Source organism: Natator depressus, chromosome 6 (genome assembly GCF_965152275.1).
Source record: "Natator depressus isolate rNatDep1 chromosome 6, rNatDep2.hap1, whole genome shotgun sequence".
NCBI classification, from domain to species: Eukaryota; Metazoa; Chordata; order Testudines; family Cheloniidae; genus Natator; species Natator depressus.
The window spans coordinates 35,521,450-35,545,921 of record NC_134239.1 but is presented as its reverse complement, the minus strand read 5'-3'; the positions used below and the strand labels follow the sequence as shown (position 1 = coordinate 35,545,921).

At 39.4% G+C, this 24,472-nt stretch overlaps 1 protein-coding gene across 4 annotated transcripts; it reads left to right on the top strand.

Annotated features, from left to right (window-relative positions):
* The first annotated feature begins 350 nt into the window (after positions 1-350).
* RNF141 (ring finger protein 141) lies at positions 351-22,863 on the top strand. Of its 4 annotated transcripts, none has more exons than XM_074955047.1 (7): positions 351-488; positions 7,542-7,744; positions 8,308-8,416; positions 11,203-11,384; positions 17,944-18,051; positions 19,885-20,036; positions 21,154-22,863. In XM_074955047.1, the coding sequence occupies exons 2-6, from the start codon at positions 7,602-7,604 to the stop codon at positions 20,033-20,035; spliced, it is 693 nt and encodes a 230-aa protein (XP_074811148.1). In that variant the 5' UTR covers positions 351-488; positions 7,542-7,601; the 3' UTR covers position 20,036; positions 21,154-22,863. The 4 variants fall into 4 exon arrangements, with proteins under 4 accessions (XP_074811148.1, XP_074811147.1, XP_074811145.1 ...); XM_074955046.1 differs by having other exon boundaries at positions 19,885-20,040; XM_074955044.1 differs by having other exon boundaries at positions 7,539-7,744; positions 19,885-22,863.
* Positions 22,864-24,472: the final 1,609 nt, after the last annotated feature.

Genomic DNA, 24,472 nt, shown 5'->3' with positions numbered 1-24,472 from the left:
AGAACCCCCCCATCTCTAGGGCCACAGAAACCAGAGATGGAGAACCCCTGCCAGGCCTTCCCCCCGCCGCCTCCTCCTGGGGTGCGCCCCGCCTACCCTGGCCACAGGGCGCGCGAGCGTCTCCCCGGAGGGGGCTCCACGGCCCACCAGAAACTTTCCACCCTCCATTCCCCTTCTCCCAGCCTCTCCCCTGCTGCGCAACCCCCGCGGACACGCCCAGGCCGCGAGCGCCCCTCTGCGCTGAGCCGCAGGCCCGGCGTGCGCTGGGGCGGGGGCGCCCCAGCCTCCAGGTGAGGGCGGGGCGGGTTCCTCGGTCTCCGAGCGGCGGCGCCCGAGGCGTGCGCGCGCACAACCGAGCACGTCAGCGAGCCGCCGCGCGCGACGGCGGCCCCCGTTTCTCCCGCTGGCAGTTGGGTTTGTGGGGAGCGCGGGGAGGCCTCCCCGTCCCCAGCCCGTGGCGGGCCCGGCCGGCGGGGACAGGATGCCGGGTGAGGCTGCCGCTGGGGCAGGGCGCTGCGCTGGGCAGTGACGGGAGCGGCGGGCAAGGCAGGCCCAGGTGAAAGGCTGTGGGGAGACTGGAGCGCCGCCCCTCCCCCCGCCACCAGCACGCGCCGCCCCTCCCCCGCGCCGCCCGCCCCGGGCTAGGAGCTGGGCGGGGGCCGGCCACGTGCCCGGTGGTTGTGGCGTCGGGGTAGCGGTCGGCGGGGATGAGCAGCCCCGGGGAGGCGCCTTCCGCGAGCCTCTTTCAGCTTGGACTAAGCCCGCCAGCCACCGTGCACCTTGCCTGAGCCTTCAGCCCGGTGCCTGGCCCCGTGCGCGCGCCAGGGCTGCGTGTAGCGAGGCGCTCCGATGCGGTGGTCGGGTTCCTGGGCGGGGCACGTTCTGTAAGGGCACGAGTTGATGGTCAGGGAGCGGAGTGAGCCGTGCCTTCGAGGGTTAGTGGCTGGGCCTCGACAGCACCAGTATTTAGCAGGGCTGCGGTACTCGAAGTGTGGAAAACAAAGTGGGAATACCCTACAGTGATGGTACTTTGCGCAGTAATGTGCATGACAACAGTAGTGTGTGTCTTTGCACCACAAACCCTCACCAGAAAGGATGGCAGCACTTACTTACCATCTTCAGGTCTAGCTGAGCCAAGGGTGAAGCACAGGAGTAGTTCATTATTAAATCTCCATTCAGCAACTGTAGAAGGGACTAGATATGCCTGCTTGTTTATAAACTACAGACTTTTGTGCATTGACAGTGTAGTATATTAAGGGCTAAGTTGCATAGTGGCTTACTGAAGCAGAGAACCTACTTGTTCATCTCTGCAGTACAGAGTTCAAATATAAATACTTAAATGAAGGGTGTTTACAACAGGAATAGAGAATCAGTGATACAGGCTTAGTTGCACACTTGATTATAGTATTACTGATTGTCAGAGCTATATAATTTCAGAGTGACTGAAGAGGGAAAACACCTATTAGGTAACCTACTCTCTCCCCATAATTTTGGTCTTTCAGTTATTACGTTATAAACCCTTATTTTCTGGATGGCTTAACATGGCTGTAAAATTGACTAGATTGAAAGTTACTCATGGTCTTAGCCTGGCCTTTAAATTATCACACAAAACAATCCTTAAGAGTTCTGTAGCTTTGAAAGCAGTTTATCATTTGTTAAGTCAATATGTTAACTTCTTCAGCTGAAAATTTTCTAACCAAATGTGGATTATGTTGGTCTTTATGGAGAAAATATAAAGGCAAACAGTTGTTTGAGAAGGCAGCTTTTTGCATGTGTACCAGCTCTTTCATTTCCAAACTCTGTTTTGTTGTGTTGTTAGGTACTAATAGGCATATTTTTGTCTTTTATATAGCCCCATTAAGATGCATGGGCCCCAAGAAATTAATAATTTAAACTGGGCACAAGTTTACAAGGAAACACAATAAACAGGTTGCAGGGGAAGGTTGTATGTGAGGGATGGAGGTTATGCTAGTGAAAGATCTTGGGGTGCTTATTGTGGTTACAGGTGCACCTCAGTTTCTCTTCCCTTTGTTTTATTTTAAAAACTAAATTTGAGGGCAAGAGTCAGGAGAGAGTGGTGTTGGAGAGTGATTTCAGTGGAAGTTCAGAGAATCTGAAAACAGATAACAAAAACTTAATTGTAAAATTCAGGCCAAATTCTGGATGTATAGCATATAGTTGCAAAAAGAAAAGGAGTACTTGTGGTACCTTAGAGACTAACCAATTTATTTGAGCATAAGCTTTCGTGAGCTACAGCTCACATCCGATGAAGTGAGCTGTAGCTCACGAAAGCTTATGCTCAAATAAATTGGTTAGTCTCTAAGGTGCCACATATACTCCTTTTCTTTTTACGAATACAGACTAACACGGCTGTTACTCTGAAACCTAGCATATAGTTGGATATTTCACGGTAGACCCCTGAGAGGAGAATGTACTTTTCACAACTGTAACACACGTTTTGTCTGTTTTTCTTGTCCAAAATTTTATGTAGTTGCAATCAGCTATTTACAGCTATAAGCCTCGATTCTGCAAATGTTTATTCAGAAATGTTTGCTGGATCAGGGTCTTGTACAGTGACACTATAAATCTGTTTATAATGTGGCTAGTACCAAACTCGGAGCGCAACTACAGATACAAAGTTAAGACCCAGATCCTTCAGTTGAATTGTAGAGCCCCATTAAAGTCAGTGGAGCTCCACAGGGATCTGTACTAGTGGTGCTGACTGCAGGATCTGAGCCTATATCCCTACTGATTTGTCTCCCTCTTAGATGTTACTCTTAAATAAATAAAAATAGTAAGGAGAAGCAAATGTTTGGCTAACTTGAAATGAAGTTTAGATAAAGTGAGGGTATGAAGATTCTTCTGGATATTGGGATCAGAATCTGTAGAGAATGATCTTGCACCACCAGTGGGGAGAAAGTGTGGAGGAATGTAGAGGATGCCTGTGCTGGATGAACTGAGGAAATGGGAAGAGAAACTGGAACAAGTCTATACAAGGTTGTTTAAATGAGAGAAACTTTGACTCGAATCAAACAATTCAGTAGCCAGAATGGTATCTGAGGATCATGTGGCTGTGCCTACTTTTTAATCCTTAATGTAATCATGAATCTTAATGTTTTACTGTTCTGTAACATCATATCTGGCTTGTATCTTCTTTGGCTTGTGTTTAATATTCAAAAGCCTTGTATGCATACAGAAATTGCACCAATTTAACTAAATGGTTTCTAGGGGAGGGAGAGCTCAGGGGTTTGAGCATTGGCCTGCTAAACCCAGGGTTGTGAGTTCAGTCCTTGAGGAGGCCATTTAGAGATCTGGGGCAAAAATTGGGGATTGGCCCTGCTTTGAGCACGGGGTTGGACTAGATGACCTCCTGAGGTCCCTTCCGACCCTGATATTCTATGACTTAGTTGTATCAGTGCAACCCCCTAGGGTGGATGCTTTGAAATCAGTTTAAGGCTGCTTACCAATTTAAGAGCGTCCACCCGAAGGGGAATGCACTGATAAGTCAACTTAGAAACCAGGTTAGTTACATCCAGCTTCTGTGTGGAGATGAGCATAGGAAAACACATTTTTGTTCTGTACATGTCAGCTTAATTATATAGTTAAATATACAATTAGTTCTTAGAGCTTTTGACTTGCAAAGAAAAATCTTTTCTTAAACTGCCATATATTAGCCTCACTTCATAATTTTCTCCTTCTTGTTGCATTCCTGTGTTTGAAACAGGGTGGATAAAAATCAATGATTTTAAAAAAAATCAGTTTTTTTCCTTAGAAAACATTTTATCAAAAAAATCTGATAAATAAAAAAATAAATTTTTTTAAATAAAAAATAATCCATCTAAAGATAGTTTTAATTAAGATACATTATAGCTCAAATATATTTCATCATGGAATAGGGATTATAAATTCTAATTCTATAGCATGAGACAATATATTAATGTAATGTTTAAGAAAAGTTTTGGAAATGAGTTCCAGTAGTTCATGGATTAGGGACCCAGTCTTATGGGGTTCCAGGGGCTCCTTTATAGATTATTTAGGTTAATCTTTCTATCTACCAATGGGACTCAGTGCTCAGTCTAGAAAATACCATCAGAGATGCTTAGTTTTTCAGTTTTCAAACTGTAGATTTGTGTCTCCAGAGATAACATGCTTGTTAACAGCAAAAATGTTTTAAATAAATATAGAGAGGTGAGAAATAACAGACCTCAACCCTATTGTCCCCATGCAAATTTGTGTACACAGAGTCAGTCCCTTACCTCTCTCTAAAAGTGCAAAGTTTCAAAAAGTTCAGTGAATAGAGAAGATTGTTGGAGGCAGAATAGATCTGGACAAGAAGAAGAAATCTGGAGATAAATGTGAGAAGGGAGGGACAAGCAGTAGAAACAAAAATGAAACTGTTTGAGCAGCATATTCCAGAAGTCTTGAGGTCTTTCTGAGTGTAGCCTTCATTGATTTGCGACCTACCATACCATTCTCTCACTAGAAGGGAAAACCTATGATGGCAGCAGGCCGTAAAAGAGACCCAGTTTGTAAATAAGAACCATTCAAGAAATATGTTTGCTGCTGATGTTTTAAAGAAAGTCACACTGGTGAACTGGTGGAAGTTACTTAAGCACTTGGATTCAGACACTGTTGAAGTAAGGTTTCAGAGTAGCAGCCGTGTTAGTCTGTATCTGCAAAAAGAACAGGAGTACTTGTGGCACATTAGAGACTAACAAATTTATTAGAGCATAAGCTTTCGTGGGCTACAGCCCACTTCATCGGATGCATAGAATTGAACATGTATGTATATATCTATAAGAAGATATATACATACAGAGAAGGTGGAAGTTGCCATACAAACTGTAAGAGGCTAATTAAGATGAGCTATTATCAGCAGGAGAAAAAAACTCTTGTAGTGATAATCAAGGTGGCCCATTTAGACAGTTGACAAGAAGGTGTGAGGATACTTAACATGGGGAAATAGGTTCAATATGTGTAATGACCCAGCCACTCCCAGTCTCTATTCAAACCCAATTTAATGGTATCTAGTTTGCATATTAATTGAAGCTCAGCAGTTTCTCCTTGGCGTCTGTTTTTGAAGCTTTTCTGTTGAGGAATTGCCATCCTTAAGTCTTTTACTGAGTGGCCAGAGAGGTTGAAGTGTTCTCCTACCGGTTTTTGAATGTTATGATTCCTGATGTCAGATTTATGTCCATTTATTCTTTTGTGTAGAGACTGTCTGGTTTGGCCAATGTACATGGCAGAAGGGCATTGCTGGCACATGATGGCATATATCACATTGGTAGATGTGCAGGTGAACGAGCCCCTGATGGCGTGGCTAATGTGATTAGGTCCTATGATGGTGTCACTTGAATAAATATGTGGACAGAGTTGGCATCGGGCTTTGTTGCAAGGATAGGTTCCTTGGTTAGTGTTTTTGTTGTGTGGTGTGTGGTTGCTAGAGAGTATTTGATTCAGGTTGGGGGGCTGTCTGTAAGCGAGGACTGGTCTGTCTCCCAAGATCTGTGAGAGTGAGGGATCATTTTTCAGGATAGGTTGTAGAGCTTTGATGATATGCTGGAGATGTTTTATTTGGGGGCTGAAGGTGACAGCTGGTGGTGTTCTGTTACTTTCTTTGTTGGGCCTGTCCTGTAGTAGGTGACTTTTGGGTACTCTTCTGGCTCGGACAGTCTGTTTTTTCACTTCAGCAGGTGGGTATTGTAGTTTTAAGAATGCTTGATGGAGATCTTGTAGGTGTTTGTCTCTGTCTGAGGGATTGGAGCAAATGCGGTTGTATGTTAGAGCTTGGCTGTAGACAATGGATCGTGTGGTAAATATAGCGGCTAGTAAGTTTCTGGTGTAGGATGGTGTTTATGTGACTGTCGCTTATTAGCCCAGTAATGTCTAGGAAATGGATGGCTTGTGTGGATTGGTCTAGGCTGAGGTTGATGGTGGGACGGAAATTGTTGAAATCATGGTGGAATTCCTCAAGGGTTTCTTTTCCATGGGTCCAGATGATGAAGATGTCATCAATGTAGCGCAAGTAGAGTAGGAGTGTTAGGGGTCGAGAGCTAAGGAAGCGTTATTCTAAGTCAGCCGTAAAAATGTTGGCACACTGTGGGGCCATGCAGGTACCCATAGCAGTGCTGCTGACTTGAAGGTATATATTGTCCCCAAATGTGCAATAGTTGTGGGTGAGGACAAAGTCACAAAGGTCAGCCACCAGGTTTGCCGTGACATCAGGGCTACTGTTCCTGATGGCTTGTAGTCAGTCCATCTTTGTGTGGAATGTTGGTGTAGAGGGCTTCTACATCCATAGTAGCCAGGATGGTGTTTTCTGGAAGATCACCTGTGGATTGTAGTTTCCTCAGGAAGTCAGTGGTGTCTCGAAGATAGCTGGGAGTGTGGGTGGCGTAGGGCCTGAGGAGATCATCGCACTTTTAACAGCAGTAGCTTCTTCTGCCAGTGTAGAAAGAATATTTTCTTCCTTTGGACTAATTCATTCCAAATTGAGAAATAGTTTGGGACCTGAAAAAGCAGGAAAGCATGTTTTTCTTTTCCAGATTATGAACAAACAGGAAAACGAAGGTGAAGACGACTGAGTTAGCTGCAGAAGCCAATATTTTAAGTTTCTCGTGTTGACCTGGCTGACATAGTCAATTTAATTTTTGTTTTTTAAAAATTTCATTTAACTATTTTAATTAAAAACAATTTTAACAAAAACGAACCTAAATTTAAAAAACTTGAATGTTTAACTAAATTCAAAAATTCATATGCTTGTTTTGTTAATATTATATGTTTGCTGTTGAAGAAAAACATCCAGACTACATAATGTTGTTTTATTTAAATAAAACAATTTAAGTGTCTGTCTGGTGATGTTCTCCTAATACAGCATAACAAGAAAATCCTCCATATATTAATGATTAACCTGTTGAATTGGTGATAGTTCACCTCCCAATGACTTCATAAATGTCTGCTTCAATTACCTTTGGTAAATGAAATAACCAAACAATCCTTCATTTTCTGATATAGCTGTAAAACTAATCTGAAAAGTTTTTTTCAAAATAAATCACTTTAAAAATGTATAGTGCGTACCTTCTAAAAATGAAACCTACATCTATCTCTTGAGTTGTGAAGAATATGTATTAAGGTTATAACAACCCACAAGAATGCACTTTTATGTAGAAATCCATGATTAAATTGAGTCTTCCTAACTAGTCTTCCAGATCCACCCTGGTTTGCAAACATTGCATTGTGGAGTTTTTGAAACAGTACATTCTGTATATAATGGGAATAACTTTTTTAAAGTTATGAACAAAAGAATGCCTTTTCACAGGTTGCTACTTTAAAACTTAACACTCCAAGAAGGGTTATTGCTTTGTTCCTGGGTTATGTTGTGGATGTGTCTCTTATCCAAGGCCGTGTCTTTAGTAATCAATGGGTGATTTTCCAGACTCCTTAGAGAGTAGATATGTTGCTGTGCTTAAAAGGAAAGTGAGAAAAGGAAGTAGAGACTCTTAAATTTATATTAATACAACTTTTTAAAATGTATTTAGCAGAAGGTCCACAAATGACTGAAACCTCCTTTCTGCCTGGACATTGAGCTGAAGAATTTCATCATGGGTCAACAGATTTCAAACCAGACACAGAGTGCTATTAACAAGTTGCCAGAAAAAGTAATAAAACATGCATCTTTGGTTCGAGAAAGTGGCTTTCTGACTTATGAAGAGTTTCTGGGGAGAGTAGCTGAACTTAATGATGTGTAAGGCTGCATGTTCTTTATTCCTTTCCCATTGTCGTGTTGTACAGAGCCTGTGTACGGAATAGTATCTTGATAGTAGATTATGAATAAGCTTATCCAAGTTTTCAAATATACATCCTTAAATTCTCTAACTCCATGTTGAGATTGAAATTATTTATATAGGATCAACCAACTCTATTAATACTTCACAAAAATATCAGTGTATGTTTTTATTATAGCATGTTGGCCCTTGTTTATCCTTTTAAGGTGTTTGTGCATAAGACATTTAGAATGTGAATATTAGGTCTGAAATTGGAGGGTTATCTATTGATGTTTCATTTATTTATATTTAAGAGTGTATATATAATACTTAGCTCATTATGGTCCTGAGTCTGCAGATAGGCACATGAATAATTTTAGACATATAAGCAGCCCTGTTGATTTCTGTGGCATTGATATAACTGCTGTTCAGATTTAAAAGCGGATGGGTAAATGATGCCAGTGTCCAAGTTTCTTTCAAAGGTGACTTCACCGAGCATTGCCTGTCTAATATATAATGTCAGATTAATGCGACTCTGTTTCAGCACTGCAAAGTTGGCTTCTGGCCAGGACAAACATCTTCTGTTTGAAGTGCAGCCAGGTTCTGATTCCTCTGCTCTATGGAAGGTGGTGGTTCGAATAGTCTGTACTAAGGTAAGATTATCAGAACCTTTAGCTCAGTTTTTTAATCTGCAGGTAACTGAGAACAATGGCTTTTCAATGAAAATCAAATTGTTGTTCAGTACAATATGTTTCAAAAATATTTGGAGGTATTCCTATACTGTTAAGTACAGTTAGACCTAAAATCTAGGTCTTCCTAAAAAAAGTCAAAATATCAACAGTAACATTTCCATGACCACTTTTAAAGGATTTGCAATCCAGTCATTGGAACATCTTTCCAATATATAAGAAACAGAAAGTAAAACAAATTGGAGACTAAATGAGTTTTGTTTTATAGTCCAAGCTTGACAGAGATTGCATATTAATAAAGGACATTCAAAATCAATTTCACTGGGAGATGAAATTCCTACACTCTTAAAAACGAAGTAAATCTTTCTTTAATTTAAAACTTTGACCTTTAATGGTATTAGTTTAGGCCTGATCCTGCAAATTGAACCATGTTAGTAAATCATTTTTATTGGGGCTTCACATGAATGTAGCAGTTCAACCATCTTGCAGGATCAGGACTTCATTGTGACATTTCAGTTAATTTTAGGCGCAAAATAGGTTTCTGTGACACTGTTAAAAGTATATAATTCATTAACGTGTAGCAATAAATGTGTATGACTTCAATTTAATGTGTTTTTTTTACTGTAAGACTTCATCTTGGCTCTCTGCCCTACTGAAACTCATAATGAACACACTTGTTCAATGATGCTTCATCCTAAGAAAGCAAATAGTGTTACTCTGGAATATTGAATTGTTAGTTTTGCAGTTGATATTCATCTCACAAAACCAGAAGTTGACACTGAAATTCAAAAGGTAACAGTATACAAAATTAATGTGGCAACTATTAAACGAATTAAAAACTGGCTAAGTGTTAATGAGGAATCACTGAATCAGGGTGGTTTCTAGTGAGGTTCCTACAGAGATCTGTTCTTGGCCTAATGCTAGTAAATGTTATGGCAAGAAAAATAAAATCATTACTCTTAAAGTTTGCATATGACAGAAAAATTGGTGGAGTGGTAAATAAATGACAGATCAGTTATTCAGAGTGATCTTTGATCCCTTGGTAAACTGGGCACGATCAAACATGCAGTTTTAATATAGTCAAATGCAGGGTTGTACGTCTAGGAGCAAAAAATGTAGGTAATGCTTACAGTCCCCTATCCTTTATCCTGGATAGAGATGACTCAGAAAAAGATTAAAAGGTCATGGTGAATAATCAACTTGTTGGTGTGAGTCTAAAAGGGCTAATCTTCTGCAGGGGAATATCAAGTAGGATTAGGGAGTGGTATTACCATTGTATATGGTATTGGTGAGACTGTTACTGATATATTGTGTCCATTTCTGGTGTCAATGCTTCAAGAAGGATGTTGGAAAAAATTGATCAGGGTTTAGAAAAGAGCTACAAGAATAATTTGAGTTCTTAAAAATCTGCTTTACAGTGAGATTGAAGAATCTAATCCATGTATCTCATCACAGAGACAGTTAAGAGGTGACTTTTTATTATGGCTTGTAAATACCTACTTGGGGAAGAGATTTCTGGTATTGGAAGGCCTTTTAATCTAGCAAATGCAAACATAACAAATTCAAATGACTAGAAATTGAAGCTAGACGAATTCAAGTAAGGCACATGGTTTTTAATTACATTCCATCACTCAAAAGTTTTTGAAATCAAAATTGCATGTCTTTCTAAAACAGATGCTCTAGTTCAGTGATACTCAGACCTCAGGAGTTCAGGAGCCAAATTAGCAATCAGCATTACCCAAAAGAGCCACAGTAGGCTTATTGTTTCATTTACTATTCTCTCTAGATATGTATAAAAAATAAAATTCTCACTGCAAAGTGACTGACTAAGTATTATTTTTATCAACTACAATTGGTTAATAACATAGTAAAAGCATCCTGGTTGGTTAATAACTTAGCTTAGTTGATATTTAAATCAGAGTTTTAATATCATATGCTGCAAAGAGCTTCAGGAGACACATTAAAGAGCAAATTGCGGCTCCCAAGCCTCAGTCTGAGTAACACTGCTCTAATTAATCCAGAAGCTATTTGCCTTGAAATGGGAATTGTTGGTTGAAATTCTGTGGCTTGTGTAGTGCAGGAAGTCAGACTAGATGATTATGATCTCTTCTGGCCATAAAATCTATTACTGTAGTGTCTTTAAAGACTGCATTTAGGGCATTTTTAAATAGATCACTTAATAGTGTTTTTTTTAATTCTTAGTTTTACTTAATGCTTGTAAACTTTACTTTAGTTTGTCAAGTGACATCATCCAGAATCTTAATAAAGCTCTTGAATTCCTTAATTTAGAGTTCAAATCCAGCATAGCTCAAGACTATTCTCTGAAGCTAACAATTTTTAATATAGCTTTATTTTTTACTTTTAGCCTATATATAAAAAATTGGGGGGAAGTACTTTGAAGAACAAGATTTCATGATTACTTTTATCAAGACAGACATCATTGTAGTCATGATAGTTGGTACTGTACAATTTAGATACTGGCTCGGCTAAATTAAGCCCTAAAAATAAAACCATTTATTTCTGTCCAAGGTTTTGTTTATGCTTAAAGTTTCTAGACATAAACCCATCTACTTAATTATAGCTCAATATAGTTGAATACCATAAGTCTAGTGTGATGCAAGTATCACACTTAAGCTGATATTTTCCAATGCATTTGATCTTATTTACCTACCTATGTTCAGAAATGATGGCAGATCAATTTAATATTTGTTACATAATACAAATCTATTTATAAACTTTTGTATCTTTAGATAAACAAAACAAGTGGCATTGTAGAAGCTTCAAGAATTATGAACTTATATCAGTTTATTCAGCTTTATAAAGACATCACAAGTCAAGCAGCAGGAGTTCTTGCACAGAGCAGTGCCTCTGAAGGGACTGCTGCAAGTCTGTCATCTGTGTCATCTTGCCAGGCCAGCTTATGGATGGGAAGGTAGTTCAATATATTACAGGTTGTGTGTGTGTATGTATGTTTGTAATAATTAGACACCCTCCAAAATCATATTAAATGTGAACTGTTACTATCCAGCACAATAAATGTGGGCAAAGCAGACTTTTGTCTGCCAAACAGTGAGCATGTTACCAAAAAGGGTGTGGTGTAAGTACTTGTAATCATATAGTAGATTCTGAGTTACCATTGGTGCCTGTACGCAATAAGTTTGGAATAGCTTTTTTAGTGATTATAGTTTAATATAAACCTAGTATATGTTGTCTCTGAGTGAGGAAACAGAAGGAAATGAAATCAGCTGTGGCTACAAAACTGTTTTCATTGATGTTTGTTTACACAGACTTAATGTTATTGTTCCACTTAAACTTTCTTTTCCTCTTCTTACATTTTGGCATGTGGAAATTCCCATCTGTTGTCATCTGAAAGTCATCAATTCTAACCTAATTTAACCTGTAAGACTGGAAAAAATATGTACTGGTTCATAGGTGTTGACATCCTGCTTTGTTAGCTAGGAGGAAAAGCAACGGACTAAGATCAGCACATGCAGTACCTTTTAGTTTAAAATTTATAAAATGGTTAACATGTGAATGTAGTGGCAAGAATCTTTGCATCCTACTCCGTGTTGAAAAGTTGCTATTGATAACTGTTTAAAGTTTGTATTACCTTGAAAGTTAAATGTGAAAGTTGAAGTAAGTTAGGGAGATGTTTTAAACAATGATTTACTAAATGGAATGATTCACTGTAAAACAGTGCTATTTCTGAGTAGCGGGCGAAGAAGTAACTACAGCAAAGCTGGCAATCAGGAACTTTGCAAATCATAAGCAAGTTACTAAGTCAGTTTTAACTATTGTTAAAGACTGCAAGCTCCAGTTGTTTGAGGGAGTGAGAGAAAGGGAGATTATTCAGCATAAAGATGGTACAGTGTTTTTAAACTGACATACAAGAGTTGGTTTAAGAGTAGCAGCCGTGTTAGTCTGTATTCGCAAAAAGAAAAGGAGGACTTGTGGCACCTTAGAGACTAACATTTATTTGAGCATAAGCTTTCATGAGCTACAGCTCACTTCATCGGATGCATTGAGCTGAGCTCACGAAAGCTTGTGCTCAAATAAATTTGTTAGTCTCTAAGGTGCCACAAGTACTCCTTTTCTTTTTAAGAGTTGATTTAGCAACTTAGAGGACCTGTGCACAGAACTTGTTCTAATATGCGGGAGGGGGTGCAGGCTCTGGGCTGGGGCTGAGGGGTTTGGAGTGTGGGAGGGGGCTCGGGGCTGAGCCTGGGGCAGGAGGTTGGGGTGCAGGAGTGAGGGGTGCAAGCTCTGGGAGGGACTTTAGGTGCAGGGGTCATATGGTCACACTGCACTTAATCTCAGAGTCCACTGGACATTTCATGAGTTTTACTTTTTATTAGTGTCATTTATGGTGTTAGATTCAAAATCCTTCAGGGATTGTCACAAATCAGTATAACATTCTCAACTGTGGGGTGTGCATTGGTTGAGCCTGGGGCAGGGGGTTAGGGTGCAGGAGTGAGGGGTGCAAGCTCTGGGAGGGAGTTTGGGTGCAGGAGGGGACTTCAGGCTGGGGCAGGGGGTTGGGGTCCGGGAGGGGGTATGAGGTGTAGGCTCCGGCCAGGAGGCGCTCACCACAGGTGGCTCCTGGTCAGCGATGCAGAGGGTCTCAGGCAGGCTGCTTGCCTGCCATGGCCCCATGCCGCTCCCAGAAGTGGCTGGCTCCTGGCACCTTCCTGTGGCTGAGGGGGAGGGGAGAAGCAGGTCTCCATGCGCTGCCTGCGCCCACAAGCGCTGTCCCTGCAGCTCTCGTTGGCTGGTTCCTAGCCAATGAGAGCTGCGAGGACGGTGCTGGAGGTGGGGGCAGTGCGTGGAGCTGCCTCATCTCTTCCCCCCCCCCCCCCAATTCCCCCAGGGGCTGCAGAGACCTACCAGCAGCCAGCCTCTTCCAGGAGCAGTGTGGGGTCACGGTGGGCAGACAGCCTGAGCCCTGTTGCGCTGCTGAACTTTTAGTGGCCTGGAGATCGCGTTCAACTGGCAGAGGCTCCAGGATCGACCAGTCGATTGCGATCGATGGGTTGGTGACAGCTGTTCTAATCTGACTCCCTACACATTGCAGGCCACAGAACCTCACCCACCCACTCCTGTAATAGATCCCTAACCTCCTGCTGAGTTATTGAAGTCCTCAAATCATGATTTAAAGACTTCAAGTTAAAGAGAATCCACCATTACACTAGTTTAAACCTGCAAGTGACCAATACCCCATACTGCAAAGGAAGCCCTTCCCCCCCCAACTCTTTGCCAGTCTGACCTTGTGGAAAATTCCTTCCTGACCCCAAATACGTCCCCTGTTTAAGTTAAGTTTACAACGGTCACTCTTTCTTCAGTTTTGAGTGATATTATCTAGTCTGGCAGCATTTCCCATCTTAAATGTAAGGAATGCTTTTGCAGTGGTAGAATCTTTCGAAGTGGAAAAATTCAAATATGACTCCTGTATAGTAACTTTTTGTCTTACTTTTTCCATCTTTTGGGGATAAGCTATCACTTTGATAGTCTTTATTGAGCTTTCTTAAATGCATTCCCACAGCAATGCTGAAAAGAAATATTGAGCCAAAATTTCAAGAGCACCTAAGTAACTTATCACATATATTTTGAAAATTCAATGGGCTTTGTGATCCCACCTCAGTCAGGAACTCGAGGTAATCTCACCAGTTATGTTGTTCTATAACAGTGGTTCTCAGCCTGTGGCCCGATCAGCGCACAGCTGTGGCCCATGTGAAATCCTCAGTGCCATACAGGTAGTATTGGATGTGGCCCACATCCCACATTCTGGCCCATAATGGTAAATAGGTTGAGAACCACTGTTCTATAAGCTGGAACACAAAAAGAATAAAAAACAGTGGGGGAGGGGAGAACTGCATGTGAAATTCCTGCTAATACTACTTACCTAATGTGAGGAGAGACTCTGCAGCCTCATCTTACAAAGAATGATAAACTAAACTGGGATGGGACAGTTTTGCAACCCACACTCTTCTTTTCTGATTTAATTTCCTGTTTGTCTTGCCTAGGAATACTCAGTCTTGCGTTTTTGGCTGTACTGATTTATTGACACACTAACACTATCTAAAAAATATATTGTAGGCATATTTGGGAAAGAGGTATTTTCCTGCTTTTTAGTCACACTCTCAGACAGATGGACACTGTGTTCCCATTTGCGTAATTGCTGTAAGAGGCTTTTTTTGGAAGCTTGATACTCTGTACTAGTCTTCAGTTATGAGGTGAGGCGATAAGGATGGGGTAGATGGAGAATAAGAATCTGTCTCTTTAAGTGTGGGTTTTTGGGTTTTTTTGGAAGGGAGAAGTCAAGAGTAACATCCTCTCCATTTAAATGAGCTGTTTGATGTAAATCAGATCACTTGTGGCAATATACCTGCCAAATGGAAGTAAAGATTTTGAAATGCTATTGGTAATGAGCTTGAGTCAACTTAGCTAGCATATTCTAATTTTTCATGTCCCTCTATATCTAAAGACACTGAAAAACAAACAATGAAGTCCCTTCAAGTGTTCTTCTACCCAGTTAATCTGTTTGGTTTTTTTATGTGAAATATTCACTTGGCTAAACTCTGCTTCCTTTCAGATTTTTGTTAGCTCTGCAAGAGCTAGCGGTCACTGAGCAAAAATAGTGAATATTATCTACTTAATTTTTCCTTTCATCTTAACCCCTTCCAGTTAAACAGTGTCCCACTCTTGTGTTGCATGTACTTTAATATACTCTGGATGGGAAAGTATCTTTATTGCTTCTACTAACGTTATCTAATACTAGTGGAAAAATAAGCAAATGCTTATGTCATCCTTAAAATTTAAGACTTTCCATTTGTGGCCTATCCGAACTTGTAAACTTTCCAAAATGTCATCTGAATCCAATACTCTACTCTCTGGATCACTTAAAAATTGGCTGCATGTATTTTCAAGGTTTTGGTCCTATGACTCTAAATACCAGCCCCTTGAAACTTGCTGAAAATGGTGCATCAAGCAGGTACACTAGTATACATGTATCAGTAAATCTCTCATACTTTGAAATAGGGTCATAGAAAAGTACAGCTATTAACAGAGAATGGAGTCCCATAATTTCTGTAGCGGTTCAACCTTTTTTTGCCCCATCTTGGTGGGGATGGGGAAACTTTTCAATGTTCCTTGCGTAGCAAACTAAAAAGACAATCCTGGGCCCATCACCGGTTTTTTGGACAGAGAGGAGGTTGTTTAGAAGATTTATGGTCAGTAACCACCTCTGCTTTTTTTTAAATGAATTCAGATGCTTTCTTTGATTATCAATATATTTGGCAACAGGCCTTGCTATATCCTAACCACTACCTATATTTGTAAAGAATGTCTTCTCTATTGACAACAGCCTGAAATAAATTACAAAAATAAGAGAATCGGTAATTTGGAAAGGAAATCCGAGGCGTATACTTGGCCCTGAAAGAAGTGCTGAGGACAAGAACAAAAACACTTGAACTACTTAGCCATTACATTAGCTGGTATCCATTCTGTATTAGAATAGTTCACAAAACATCAAATCAAATGACCACCCAAATTAGTCTCTCACCTTTGTTAAACAGTCACAAACCAGGGCAGTCGCTCTAGAAATATAATGCCACTAAATGAAACCCTCTCTGCAATGCTCCCCCCCACTGTTCAGCACTCCAGTGCAGTATTTTGAAGCAACCTTCCCCCTAGGAGATCTTTAAACAGCTTGTCTCTGACATCAACATCAACTGAAATATTATGGAAACTGGTTGAGAACTGGTTAAAAGACAGGGAACAAGGGTAGAAATAAATGGTAAATTTTCAGAATGGAGAGGGGTAACTAGTAGTGTTCCCCAAGGATCAGTCCTAGGACCAATCCTATTCGTCTTATTCATAAATGATCTGGAGAAAGGGGTATTCAGTGAGGTGGCAAAGTTTTCAGATGATACTAAACTGCTCAAGATATTTAAGACCAAAGCAGACTGTGAAGAACTTCAAAAAGATCTCACAAAACTAAGTGATTGGGTAACAAAATGGCAAATGAAATTTTATGTGGATAAATGTAAAATAATGCACATTGGAAAAAATAACCCCGACTATACATACAATATGATGGGGGTTAATTTAGCTACAGCTAATCAGGAGAAAGATCTTGCAGTCATCGTGAATAGTTCTCTGAAGACGTCCATGCAGTGTGCAGCGGCAGTCAAAAAAGCAAACAGGATGTTAGGAATCATTAAAAAAGGGATAGAGAATAAGACGGAGAATATCTTATTGCCCTTATATAAATCCATGGTACACCCACATCTTGAATACTGCGTACAGATGTGGTCCCCTCATCTCAAAAAGGATATATTGGCATTAGAAAAGGTTCAGAGAAGGGCAACTAAAATGATTAGGGGTTTGGAACGAGTCCCATATGAGGAGAGATTAGAGAGGCTAGGACTTTTCAGCTTGGAAAAGAGGAGACTGAGGGGGGATATGATAGAGGTATATAAAATCATGAGTGGTGTGGAGAAAGTGAATAAGGAAAAGTTATTTACGTGATCCCATAATATAAGAACGAGGGGCCACCAAATGAAATTAATGGGCAGCAGGTTTAAAACAAATAAAAGGAAGTTCTTCTTCACTCAGCTCACAGTCAACCTGTGGAACTCCTTGCCTGAGGAGGTTGTGAAGGCTAGGACTAAAACAGGGTTTAAAAGAGAACTGGATAAATTCATGGAGATTAAGTCCATTAATGGCTATTAGCCAGGATTGGGTAAGGAATGGTGTCCCTAGCCTCTGTTTGTCAGAGGGTGGAGGTGGATGGCAGGAGAAAGATCACTTGATCATTACCTGTTAGGTTCACTCCCTCTGGGGCACCTGGCATTGGCCACTGTCAGTAGGATACTGGGCTGGATGGACCTTTGGTCTGACCCAGTATGGCCATTCTTATGTTCTTAAAAAACATTCTGTCAGTGATCCTGTTTTTAAAAAAAAATCAGCTGTTGACTGTTCCAGCCAGTAAACAAAAATGTGGCATAAAGTCAAAGTTTAATTTATTAAAAGCTAAATCTGCTTTAGGGTGGCATTTTGGCCATTGAAAGCAGATTCTGTCCCTGCCCATATTGTAAAATTTAATGTGAGTTGCTTGGTCAAAAGATGCAATATGCAATAGTTCATAATAGGAACTTTGCAGACTTCACTTGTCAATATGGAAAGTGATGAGTATATAACCCTTTGTTGGACCAAAAGAGGAATCGTGCTATAAAAATAGGTTGCATAATCCTAGTGAAACCCCAATTCCCTTTGCAGTTTTTTGTTGATGACTTTGGGCCACAACTGTTGCCACAGACAGGCTGCATAATGGATGATATGTTCATAAGTTCTCTTTTGCTTATTTATCACTAATCTGAATGTTTATATCTACAAAAAATAACTAGTCTGCATATGCACAGGAGTATTTTGAGATAGAAGAATAGTGTTAAATTTATGTTTTTAACTGAATAATACTGTTTTGTCTACTGCAGGGTTAAACAGCTGACTGAGGAGGAGGAATGTTGCATCTGCATGGATCGACGTGCTGATTTGATCCTACCGTGTGCTCACAGCTTTTGTCAGAAATGCATTGATAAATGGTAAAGTGCTTAACGAGGGAGCTCATTTCTAACATGATTGGTTTTGGTATGAAGGACTCCTCTGTACCAATATGCTCTAATGTTTAAAGAGATCTTTTGAGTAATGTACATGTGATGGATAGGAACCTTGAGCAAATACCAGGATTGCAGCAGAGCGATGAAGGGTCACTTCAGAATTTGCAAGCATTTGATTAACAACTTGGATCCAGAAAAAGCTCTAATGCTTAGTGAGGACTAGCAGAGAATTCACCTGTAGCAGTGAAAGTAGCTGATCAATGCATAATTAGATGTAAAGCAAGTTAATTAAAAATTACAGGGCAACTGATTAAATTTGAATTGAAGAATTCATCAATTGATTAATTGAATTCAGAAGTAGCTTAAACTTTTTTTTGTAGTTTGCTGCCCATATTATTCTTAATTCCTGTAAAACATTGTAGATATGCATGATGTTTTCAAGAAGAGGAAAAGGGGAAACACATTGAAGCTGGCCTCTTGATCTGTTCAGGTCAGAAGTTCCACAAAATTTTTCTCTTTAAAAATTAGTCTAGTCCTCTTTAAATGTTACAAGCATAAGGCAAAATGGAATGCCCAATTCTTATTTTTGTGAATAAACATATTGCAAAGGGAATATTTTTAGGCATTAAAGTGAGAAGTCTTTTCACTGGTCAAATACTGTAAATTTGCCCTTAAATTTGATAAAATTCCAGTACAATAATTTTTGTGGGGAAAAGATTGTTTTTAATTAATAATAAATAGTATTTTGAAATGTATGCATAACTTTTATTTTACAATATAGTATCAAGTTAGACACAATACCAGCAACAAATTGCCTTTTAGCCTCTCCTTTCGCTCTAAAGCAGCGGTTCCCAAACTTGGTTCGCGGCTTGTTCAGGGTAAGCCCCTGGCGGGCCGCAAGACGCTTGTTTACCTGAGCGTCCGCAGGTATGGCCACTCGTGACCCGCCAGGGGCTTACCCTGAACAAGCCGGGAATCAAGTTTGGGAACCCCTGCTCTAAAGTTAGAACTGAGATTATGCTATTGATTAAGAAGCCAGTCTTCAGAATCATGGGGAAAAGTCAGGGAGCCAAATTCAGCTCTGGTTTACTTGGGCGGCAGGCCCAATCCATATTAATTTAAATGAGTTGGCCATTTACTCCTGGCTAAACTTGGTCCATTACATTTGATTCTCTGTGGTTATTTCAAACTCTTGATGAGGAGACAGTCTTTAGCACAATACTCTCACAGCTTTAATCAAAGAAATTGGATCCCTGTGTATAATCAAACTGATCTACTTACCTTGGACAAGTAGGACTTTGTGCCTGTTAACATTGCAGAACCCACTGTCTCTACTGCGTGAATGAGTTAGTTTCCATGATTGTGGTTGATTGACAGAATTGTTAACTGGGTTCCAGTTGCATAGTCTTTATTATTGTTTGATGTATGAGTCAAAACGAAGTTTGACGTCTAGATCCCAAGTTAGGCTCATATGGTTAGAGCTGGAAAAACCGTTTTATTTAACCTGAGAAAATGATTCTGAGCCACTAAGACAATCTTTATACCATTTTCATCACTTTTAAGAATATTGCTGCACGCAGAATTGTTGACTAATGTTGATTGCAAAGACAGTACAAAGACACTATTCAAGTGATTGGGTTTTCAGTTATGCTTGCAGTCACCTAATCCAGTTATATTTTGCAGAGTCTCTTAATATACAGAGCATGCAAAGGCTGACAGTGAAAGCAGATGGTGTGCAGTACTTACATCTCAGGTAGAAGTGTGCATGTTTTTTGTTTTGTTTTTTTTAACCAACTATTTCGCTGGTTTCCTAAACAGGAGTGATCGCCACAGGAACTGTCCTATCTGCCGTCTACAAGTGACTGGGGCAAATGATTCTTGGGTGGTGTCAGATGCACCTACAGAAGATGACATTGCTAGCTATATACTCAACATGGTAGATGAGGCAGGCCAGCCTCACAGACCATGATGTTGGTAACTACTGATAGAAGTACTTGAAAGTTTCATTGTCATGAATATCTGCTTTTTCCTCTCATTCCCATTCATCCATTCTTTATTTCATTTTAGGTGTTTCTTTGGTTGCTGTAAGCTAAATCTACACTATTCTTTTAAAACACAGGGAAAATGAGCTAATATGTCTGGGTACATTCTTAACTTTTAATATGTAGCTTCATTAAATGCTCTGAACTGTTAAATCGGTAACGATTGTAAAGTTTACTTTAACATCTTTTCTGACAAGATTAAAAGCCATTGGAATAATGTTATTAGTATTAATTATAACATAATAGCATTGTGCACCAGATTTTTGAACACCACAAATGGAACTTTAGAAGATGCAGTGTTCTATTATTAAAGGGCCTGCCATGCAGCCTTTTTCCTCATAAGTAAACCTTACTCACACAGCTAGTCTTACTGACTTCAGTGGGATGACTCACAGGAATAAAGATTATTAACACGAGTTAGGATTACACAATTGTAACTAAACTGTGAAGTTTTATTGATTGAAATTTGAAAAGCATCTTTTGCCCCTTCCCTCACCTGTGGTCATTTGTTGCCGTTTAGTATTTATATATATTGAGTCAAACCACTAGTAATTTTTAGCATAGACAACTGTTCTAAATCTGTTCTTAGAGATTACAGAAACCAGCCATGTCAACATGTGTGTGCTTTCCTTTTTTCCTAGCAGAGTAAACCTTTTAGAAGGCTATTTTATCTGATATTCTAAAGTTTCATAGGTAACGAAGCTATGCTAAACAGCTTCACACACAGTTCCTAAGGTTAAAACAATATATTTCCATACCTTTTTGATGAGCTACAGCCAAAAATTGTTGTATGCACTAAGCATATCTGAAAAGAACTCACTTTACTGAAAGGCATTGTACAGTAGCTGTCATGTTTTTGTTTAGTCCTGATGCTTTTGGCTTTCTCCTTTTTTCCTGAGTTTTCAAAGTCACAACATTATGCATACTTTAAAGAAAAAGAGAGAAGCTAACTGGTGCTGTGCTTTATTTCTACAAGTGCAATATGTCTTTCTGTAGCAGAGAAACTTCTGCTTTGATAACAATAGCTTCATTTTGCTTCCAATAGGATGTATAGCTCTGAAAATCTGGGGAAAAGGAAGAAGTGATAGGAGTCCACCAAGATACTTCTGTAGTGTTTTTGCAGTGAATTTTTTAAGTTTGTCTATATTAAAAAAAAAAAAAATAAACCAAAAAACCTTGTCGGTGCCAGTGCACAGGGAACAGACTTTGAATTCTGTCGTATATCAGTTATATTAGCTCAATACGTCATTTTTCTGTTTTGGAATTAACAAATTGAACTGTTTTGACTTAACACTTGGAGTCATACAGATACGCTTCCATGCAGCTGTTCCATTGAATAAAAATGGCAACAAATTCTTGTGTAAAATTGCAGTTTCATTTGCCATACCTGTTAAAACATAGTGTTATTTCAGGCTAAAACTCTGTCATAGATGGGTTCTGCAGTTACAGATATGCAGATTTTTGTAAAACTTCATACAGAAGGGTGAATAGTACCAATACCCAGGGACCAAACCCTAGGAGTCTTACCTGTGTACTTGTCAAACTTTTGTCCTTGGGAACTTGTACAGAATACAACAAACATTTGAATTTGACTTATGGCAGAGGTGTCAGACTCAAAGCTGGAGTGAGCCAAGTAAGACTGACATCCTGTGCAACTCACCCTCACAACCATTATGGCTTATTGTGTAAATCTGTATTTAGGCATCTTTAAAAATCTGTCTGAGTTTATAGATCTAAAACAATTAACTGGTTTTTCCTCTTAATCCTATCATGTCAGTGAGTCCTTCTGGATTCTTCAGAAAACCTGTGGGATTACTTGTTTGCACTAATTATTGTGGAGTAGTTGGCTGTACTAAATACAATGAAAACCTGTGCTGAAAGTGCATAATCTTTTGGGGGGTTTTCGATTAAAATAGTAACATTTGTAAACACAAATCATTTTAATTCTTATTCCTTTCTATCCAGCATTAGTCTGCATTTAGGAGGTTAAAATAACCTTTAAATTTTTAAGCTATTTTTATATTGAACGACAAGCAAGCATCTGAAATCACTAAATCCTCCACTTGATTTTATTTTTTGAAAAATTAAAAGAAATTAACTCTTTGAGCAAGATTTTTTTTTTTTTTTTTTGGTATGCTGATTCTCTGGTGAGGGCTTATATGTACTCACTAAAATGTGACTTTGTAGTGAATGCAGATGGGTTATTAATTACAACATAGTGATACACAACTAACTAAAGCAAAAACTGTAAATTTGTTTAAAAGTAAAAATGTAAACTATATTCTGTACAGCTTTTTAAATTAAGCTTTTCTAACGCACACTGCTGTGATGTAGTTACTGTAATGTTTGCCTTGTAAAGTATGTACTGTATGTTATAAAAGGAAAGTATGTTAGCACTGAAAAATGTAATTCAGCAGTGGCAATCTTTCATAGTCTGAAATATTACATTTAGATGAATACTAGAAAAGAAAAAAGCTCAAGTTAACTTGAACACGGTAGTGAGTTTCAAAAGTCTGATCTTTGAATGTGAATTAGTGTAAATAGCTGCAGATGGGGGCCATATGAAATTGCTGGTTTATGCTCTGTATTCTAGCATTTAAAGTGAAGATTTCGTAAAGCTTTGATATGGGGATACAACTTACACGCTATTGATTGTATTGATAGCTAAAGGTATTCCAGTGTATTGTAACTTGTGTATGAATTGTGCAATAAATACGCTCTGGAAGAAAATGTTAAAGGAATTCCAAATGTAAGGGATTTCCTAGTTTCTCTAATATGATATACTGGAAAAATAAAGCTTTAACTTCAGTTAAATTTTATCATACAGATGGTATGCTTAACAAGAACATATGCTATTCATGAGTAGGATGTGGTTTAAACTTTAAAAGTGTAATGCGAATAAGCAAGTTACCCCCATGTCTGGGGAAGCTGTTGCTTATCTCCCACCCCCAGTCCCTAAAAGAAACATTGCAGTTGGAGTTCATGCACCAAAGTGTTTTGAAGTGTTAAAGGGATATGGTCAGTTTAAAATCATGCTTTTCAGAAAGCTTACCCACTTGTATTACAAAAGTAACACCTGAAACTACTATACTGGAAAGATTAGAATATTTTTTCCTCCTTGTTCAGTTAGGTGTGGGGTGTTTTTAAACAGGATTGCATGTATCATTAGTGTCACTGTTTCCCTCTCTAGTCACTTAGTTTGTGTTGATGTGGGCCTTTTGTACAGGAAGTGAGGGGTGGAGGGGGTGTAGTGAGGGAGGTGCGGTGGAGGGAGAAGAGAGAAATGTTAAGAGGAAAATGAGTGCACTGCCACAAAAGGGCAGGGATGCTAAGAGGCAGGTGTAATATGTGAAACTACATCTAATAACTTGCTAAATTTGAAAATGAATGTTCCTCTGAAGGTGCCAGCCAAACTAATACTGAATGCTTTTTGTGATAGGGGTGTTTATATATTAATGCATCTACCTGTTTGAGAGATTTCTCTTGATAATGATCCAGATTCCCCCCCAAATGCCAACACAAAGCAACCAATGAAATGCTGGTGTGGTGTAGAATTGGCATTGGAAATACTCTGCTTCCCTCTGGCAGGGGCCATTCTTAGGGAAATGGGGACATCGATGTGGCCCCTCTCTGTTCTGTTTGCTGGAACAGCTCCCTGGGGCCAGGGACAGAGATGCCTAAGTAGAAGTGTGTTAAGCAGCCATAACAATCAGGAGCCAACATATTAACATTCCCTTGTACACGACCTAATCTAAATTGCACATTAATGAAATTACTATAATTATCTAAACTCTTAAATATACACAGTCTGTGCAATGAGGGTAAGTTGATATATTTGGGCCCTTTTCATATTTCAGTATATACTTATCACTGCAGTAGTGGTTTTTCATTTTCACAATTTGGGTTTTTCAGGTGCCTAAACTCTTAAAGAAATAAAATTCACCACAAGCTTTTAGCTTGAATGGTTAGTTTGTAAGTGGATCGGCCATGGGATGGGGATCATTTTCACACCTCTTTTCTTATAAATTGGTAAAGAGAGAACTTTAGAATTGCAATTCAACTTTCCTTCCAGCTATTGGAATTTAACTTCTGAAGTCTAGAATTTAGCATGATATCTGCTGTGTAGATGGTCTTATTGCTATCTATACCAGAGATTAATCTTACCAGTATTGTCATCTTTCATCAATTCAAATACTGTGGGCCACTTCCTCAACTGCTGTAAATCAGCATAGCTCCACTGAGGTCCCTTGGAGCTGAGTCTACTTCCATCCAGCAAGGAACTGGTCTTAGTTAACATACCCTATAATATGACTGCAGAGACATCCACATGCACCAAAAAATATATATATATCCCCTGGCTGCAA